This window comes from Cyprinodon tularosa, unplaced genomic scaffold (assembly GCF_016077235.1).
Source record: "Cyprinodon tularosa strain WSP-4 unplaced genomic scaffold, ASM1607723v1 ctg502, whole genome shotgun sequence".
NCBI classification, from domain to species: Eukaryota; Metazoa; Chordata; class Actinopteri; order Cyprinodontiformes; family Cyprinodontidae; genus Cyprinodon; species Cyprinodon tularosa.
In genome coordinates this window covers 447,028-454,009 of record NW_024039233.1, presented here as the reverse complement: position 1 = coordinate 454,009, position 6,982 = coordinate 447,028, and the positions used below count along the sequence as shown (strand labels likewise).

The 6,982-nt window shown below is 44.7% G+C and overlaps 1 protein-coding gene across 1 annotated transcript; it reads right to left on the bottom strand.

Moving 5' to 3' along the window:
• Positions 1-623: 623 nt before the first annotated feature.
• ccnd1 (cyclin D1) lies at positions 624-6,039 on the bottom strand. Its single transcript, XM_038303046.1, has 5 exons — positions 5,842-6,039; positions 4,502-4,717; positions 3,385-3,544; positions 3,137-3,285; positions 624-3,060 (listed from the first exon to the last, which is right to left on the bottom strand). The coding sequence occupies exons 1-5, from the start codon at positions 6,037-6,039 to the stop codon at positions 2,905-2,907; spliced, it is 879 nt and encodes a 292-aa protein (XP_038158974.1). The 3' UTR covers positions 624-2,904.
• Positions 6,040-6,982: the final 943 nt, after the last annotated feature.

The window sequence follows — 6,982 nt, the reverse complement described above, 5'->3', positions numbered from 1 at the left end:
GCAGCTTGTCGCAGGTATGATGCAGATATTTTTGATTTATGGCCAATATTGAAGCGTGGTCTGCGCTATGTTATTTCACGCCACAACGCCAGAGGGACAATCAGGAACTAGCTAGTGTTGTGGGTGTCCGTGTGTCGGTTTGACGTGCTTGTTCGCCATCTACAACCCCTTATCCAACGCCGGACAGTTCACCCGTGAGTGTTCCCCAAAGACTGGCCATGGAGCTGTGTGTTACGCTAGCTACAAACTAGCGTCCGGTACAGTGTCTCGGTTAGTGTCCGAAGTGTGCCGGTCGCTGTGGATGGCCCTACAGCTTTAAAGCAGTTTCTGCCATTAGGTACCAAAAGGGAAATACACATAGTGTAGAGCGGATTTAGAACTGACCAATCAGAGGCCTCCTGTCTGTGGCACTGTCTGCGGTCATATCTGCGTAAACTGCGACAAACACACAGACGACCTGGTTTCTGAGCATAAACCAAGCTTTAACCCCACACTGCTCCCTTGGTGCCGCGCAATGGCAGCCTCCTGCTTCCAAACGGGATGGGTTTCATTTCGTTGCAATGTACTTGTGACAGTGTAAAGACAATAAAACACTGGATAAATAAAATAAAGCACACAGGAAGTTTATAAGACTCCATCTAATCAATGTCTTTATTGTGTAGTCAGCACAAAGATGAGCACACGGTTCGTTGCCGTAAAGTGGAGTAATTTTTATGAAAACAACAAGAGGTCTATGGCTTACTGAGCATGACACCGAATCGATTTACAAACTCAAACCAACGCATCAACAGTTCAAATATTGGAGCACAAAGCCTTTCTTTTTGTATAAATATAAAAAGGGGGAGGAAGAAAGGCCAGAATGGGCGTAAAGGGGATAAAGTCTCTTTTTACCGAGACAGCTTAACACTCGACAGAGTAATAGATATCCCATTTTCTGTTATGGCACCAGTATGAAAGCATGCCCTGGACTAATGGATGCTTCGGGTTTAACAGAGCTGGTAGGCACTGATCCAACAGGCAAATAGAATAAGGACTAAAAAAATTAACAAAGAAAAAGACTAAAAGTCAGAGATAGATCTTGACTGTCACATGAGGTATAGTGGATCAAACACGTCTATATATCTAATTTTTCCTTGTTTTTCTTTTTTTTGACAATAGTTTGTGGAATTATATAAAGTAATTATAAAAAAAGGAGCATATATATATTCTACACAAAACAACAAATGAGGATGTCAATAACAATTTTCTATGAGAAAATTCCAACCCAGAATGGCGCAATATTGACATTTATGTGTATAAAATAAAAACGATCAAAACATAGCAGCAAACAATAACAAAAAACAACAAAGCATTGTTTTCATCCACTTCTTTTTTAACATCTTTTACTTTTTTTAACATGTATGTGGGATTTATTTTTTTATAGCAGCAGAATAAAAGGAGTGTTGTTCTCCTACTTTCTATGTGTAATGTACAATCAGAAACCTAGCATAGAGATCCCGCACCACACCCCGTCCCTCCCGTGCAGGAACCCTGACTTTAACTCTACGGCTGATCAGACACACCTTGTGGTGATCTTCACCCTTTTCAAGCCTCGGTACGCTCGCCAACTTCTCCCTCTCTTCCCGTGTCATTCTGGTTTGTGCAAAATCATGTCAATTGTCTCATCACTCCTCGTTTCTCCGCTTGATCCATTTCCTGGAAGCCATGAGCAGAAATCTTTCCCTTAGCATCTGTTGGGTTAGTGGGACGTGTTCTGGGGACCGGGAGGCACGATGGACGTTTAGCTTTTTCTGCCCCGCAGGTAGATAAAAGATTAACTTTTTGATGTTTAGCTGGGATTGTTTGAAGTAATCGGAATCATTTCTGCATATAAATACAGAAACGTAGCATCAGACTTTGACCCACAACTTTTCAGACAAGTCAACCTTCTGTGTGGGAGCCGCTCGTCAACTCTTTGCCTCAATGGGTGCAAAAACTTTTCTTCATCTGTTCGTCCAAAAGATTCCAGCTCATCAACACACCCATCATTCCTTTCATATATATAGATCTCCATATATGGTGTGTTTATGTTAAAAACTTTATGGATGTGAGATTTTCTTTTTCATTTGAGCCAGCATTACTGACCAAAAGTGCTTTTTGTAGGAAAGTAAAACCACTGGTAAAATGAAGACGGACTCGTCAGAGGCGCCCCTCTGATGTTCCATTCTAACAACCAAGTGAATGAATTGATGCTGTGGAGGAGTGAACAAAGCTTTCTATCTGTCCACATCAGCAGCTGCTAGCTTCAAAACACCAATGTGGCTCTTTATGCTGGCTTTACGGAATCCAACCAGGAATATGGAACAGAAGAAGAATAAGACTAAAATAATAAAGTGACAAAACAAGCAAATGTAAGAACTGGGAGAGATGGACTAAAGTGGTTCTATATATAAGACAGAGGGGAAGGAAAAGAAAGTAAAACAGCTTTTGTTTTAATAAAAGTCAGATTTCAGGAGCAGACTGACGGTCTGATCTGAAGCATTTAAAGATTCCTAGTTTATTACATAAGAAAAAAAAAGACAACTATCCTCTAAACTCCTTTAGCTTAATCTCCAGCTCACAGGAGATCCATGTTTAGCATCTGTTCTCTCAGGTAGCGTCCTTTCCTTAAGGGGGGGAGGGGTCACTGGCAGGAGACGTGCTGCATGGCAGCGGGACGCTTTGTCTGCTACCGGCAGCCATTACAGACAGCAGGCAGGTGATTGGAGTCAGAGGCTGCGATGGCAGCCAACCAGGAAGCAGGAGAAGGCGGAGGATGTGCACGCGGGGACGGAGCGCCCCTCCCTGACCCGTCCGCTGTGTTGTCCGACACACGCATCTCCTTGATCGACAGGTTTATCGTGAGAAATGGTTGGCGGAGCTTCCTCAGATGTTGACGTCTCTGACGTCCGTGGGCGTGCAGGACAGGTCAGCTTCCTCGTCCATGCGTTTGGTTTCCACAGCGCCGCTGTGTTGCTGGGCCTGGCGCAGGCTGGACTCCAGCAGGGACTCGATCTGCTCTTGGCATGACCGCAGGCAGTCCTGGGGGGGGAGGACAGGTCAGTTACACCTCCAACAGGATAGATAAACTGGATATGGAGGGGGCGGGGCTTCTTACCGGGTCGCTGCGGATGACCTGAGACAGGAAGTTGGTGAGGTTGGCTGAGGACAGGGACGTGTCTTGGCTCTTCAGGTAGAGGCCTTGAACCGCGGCCACTACGCTTCCTGCTGCCACCATCGATGGAGGACTGGCGATAAAGTTAACATCTGGAGAAAAAAAAAACCCAAATAAAAATCAGAATCATTCAGCAACATTTAGGAACAAAAACCAAGCAGGTCCATCAGAAGGTGACAGCGATGTCCAACCTGTTGCACAGAGCGCCACGAAGGTCTGGGCGTGTTTCCTGAGGATCTGCTTGGTGGACGGGTGGATCTTCAGCTTGGACAGGAAGTGCTCGATGAAGTCATGAGGAGTGACTGAAGCCAGATCCCACTTCAGTTTACCCAGAACCAGCAGCTCCATTTGCTGTGGACAGAAGCAACGCTTTCCGTCAGAGACAGACTCTCATGGATTAATACATGTTTCCATAGCAACGCCTTCAGCTGCCATATTCTCCCTTTTTTTTTTTTTTTTTTACAAATTATCCTCATTTCTAATATAGACTCAAGGTTTTATATCAAATCAGTATGACAGGAAATTAGGGCAAGGCATGATTTTTTATTTTTAATACAAGAATAAAGTCTTTAAATTATGAGAATAATATAGTATCATTATAAAGTTGCAATATTATTAGAATAAAGTCGTAATATTATGACAATAAAGTCGTATTTTATAAAAACTCTTACAGGAAGCTCTATCTTCCCTAAAAAGAGGAACTTTGAGCATCTTGTTAAGTTATACTTTGGTTCCATAGATAAGGAAATATTAGTAATAAGTATTTTAGCATCAAATTATTATCAGTATTAGAACTTTTATCAGTATTAAGTTCTGTGTGAAATGAGTTCTGCTATGATGACTTTATTCTCCGAATATTTCATCTTTAGTCAAGTAATTTTATGACTTTATTCTGATAATATTATGACTCTATTGATCTCCCTGTGCAGAAATGTATGCATTACAACCTTGTAATAAAACCGCATTATTTTCATAATGTTATGATTTTATTGTTGTGTTTAAAAGCTGGGGCCTAACTCTCCATCCTAAACCAGCACAGCTGAGCTGATGGGGAAACTTTTCCATTGGCTGCATCGTTACCAAGCGGCCACTGGGTGTCGCTGTGAGCCCTTCTTTTGAAGGTATGTTCAGAGTCCATTCATAAAATGTGAGCTGATGGTCTCCATGGGAAAGACCATGAACTCCCACTAGTTAGTAGCCTGAATGATCGCTTTCTTTAGATTTCTGATAAACCGCAAAGGCCTTCAAACATCTCCCCACGCGGGTTTCCTCCCACGCTGTTCATATTCTGGCATTAGTGATGATTACCAGCAGCTCTCCTGGTAGCACCGACTTGTCCGTGTAGATGCAGAGCTTCTCTGCAGTCAGAGGGACCGTCTCCTTCATCTTGGATGCTAGAAACATGCAGGTCGCTCCAAGCAGCTGCAGCCTGCTCTTCCTGGTGGCCTCCACCGATAAGAATCGGTCTAAATAGTTCATCGCCAGCGGAAAAACCTCCTCCTCACACTTCTGCTCCTCACAGACCTGGGGAGGAGAGAGGAGCGCGTTAGGAGCAGCAACATTTCCCACAACATTAAACCGGTCAGATCAGGGAGGTTTAAGGAAATTAAACGTCACTAGCATAGAGAAATTAAAATAGAGAAATTAAAAGTCACAGTTGGATAAAAATCATCAAATCTAAATTCAAAATAAAAAAGATAAAAGTTAAAATACCAACAGGTTGTTTATGAGCGATTAATGTAGAACTTTAGAAGAGAGAAAATGATCATTAGTGAGTACAGTTCTGGCAGAGACACAAAGGTGGCGTAGAAGCAAGTTTCACTCTAATTTCAACTTCGTCATCTTTTCAAAAAATAATTAGAAATATTTAAAAATTACTAAGGCGGTTAAAAAAGGCATGGAAACGATCCTCATCGAAAGCCTGATCATGCTGGGCGAAAAAAGTCCAGAAAGAGACCAAAATGGAATTTTAAAAAATATTTCTGCCATAAAGGCGCTTCACGCGCTGCGAGCGAGTCCTCCGCGATACGCCGCTTTAAAAATTATTTAAAAATACAAAGAGGCCAAAAACTTCATCCCAAAGTGGATGTAAATGTGTAATAAGGCATCAGGAACCAAAGCCGACGCTTCCCGTCGCACTTTTTCTGTCGGATCGATGAAAAAACGCGTTTTATCCGCAGAAAGCTTCCAGGCTGCGCCGATCGGAAGCCCAACTTTAGCGGTTAATGTCTGGAAAATGACGACACGCACACAGCAAAGCACGAGCCCAGCCTGCAAAAACATTTATTCTGCATTTTATCGGCCCACTGTCACCCCTCTTCACTTTCTACATTTTTTATTATATTAAAATTATCTCCGTGCGCGTCAACAAGATGGCGCAGAGCAGGCTTCTGGCACGGGCCACACTGCATACGTGTACATTGGTGTTATTTAGGAGGAAATAATTCCCTCTGAAGAAATTAATGGCATAAAATAAGCTGTACTTTGTAATAAGTTGAGTAGAAATGGATGAGAGGAGCGGAGGTCTAAGCGCTGCAGGAGCAGCGGCTGCTGCGGTAGCCTCGAACACCAACATTCTCTCTCCTTCACTCTTTATTTCCTCACACTGCGAAAGCTGCCATCGGTTAGAAGCTGAACTAAAAACTAACCTCCAACATCCAGGTGGCCAGTATTTTCCTCATTTTGGGAACAATCTCCTTCTGAACACATTTAAAGTAGTTGGGGGCCGGTAGGTAGTTCTCCTCCGCCTTCAGCATGGTCTGGAGGACTCGGTCATTCAGGAGGTTCTCGTCCTGGTAGGCTCTCCTGATCGAGTCCACCTCGCAGCACAGCAGCTGCTCCTCCATGGTACCAGGGCTAAAGGAGGGCTGGACGGTCCGGGCCAAACACGGGAGGCGGCGGAGTTAAATCCCTTTGTTCTGCTCGCTGCCTCGCGCTGCTGCTCCCTCGGTGTGCGCGAGCCTTCTGAGGAACAGACCGCTTCGGTCCGCGAGACAAAAAACCCCTGCCCCGCGCTCCCCGAGCAGCGCGCGCGCGGGCACGGCCGCACACACAGGCTTCACTTCCAGGAGGAGGCGCTGATACGTGCGGTGACGTCACTCTTGTTAAATAGGGAGGGGGGATCAAAGCAATGTGCGCGAGGAAGGATTGTGTTATATACATAGATGTAGACCTATAGAGAGACGGAAGGGGGAAGACCCCTACCGCCTGCATGGCCGCTGCTGGAGGGGCCTGCCGGCTGTGCGCCGGTAGGGGGCGATAGCAGCGCTTCCTCCGCTGAATGAAGGCAGCAGCTTTGTGAGCAAACATGAGGTGAGCACATGGGGGACAGGGAAACACTGCCGCATTCATTCATCCTATTTACTCCACATATCGGCAGCAGGATGAATATTGTTGCACTGAGAGTTCAGTCAGTGACACCACCCCATCCATCCACCTATGAACTCAACCGAGTGTTTATTACTCCATTAACAAGCGTGTACCCGAGCCAGCATGCAGCTGGAGCCTCGTTTGCTTCTTATTGCAGCTGTGCAGCAAACCGCTCCTCATGCAGCAGTTAAAACCCACAGAACATTCTGGGTCTGACATTCAGAGAGTCTGTGTTTAAACCAGGGGTCTGCACTCCCAGCTATAGGCCTCTGCTCCATTATATCTGTTTATACCTAAACTCCATTGATCAGGTTTGCTGCTAGGTTAACTATTCACCCAGCTACTCATTTAACATTAAACTGCTCTATCTACAAATCAATGAGGAAAACTCTAAAACTTCCAGTGAAATAAAAGACTTTC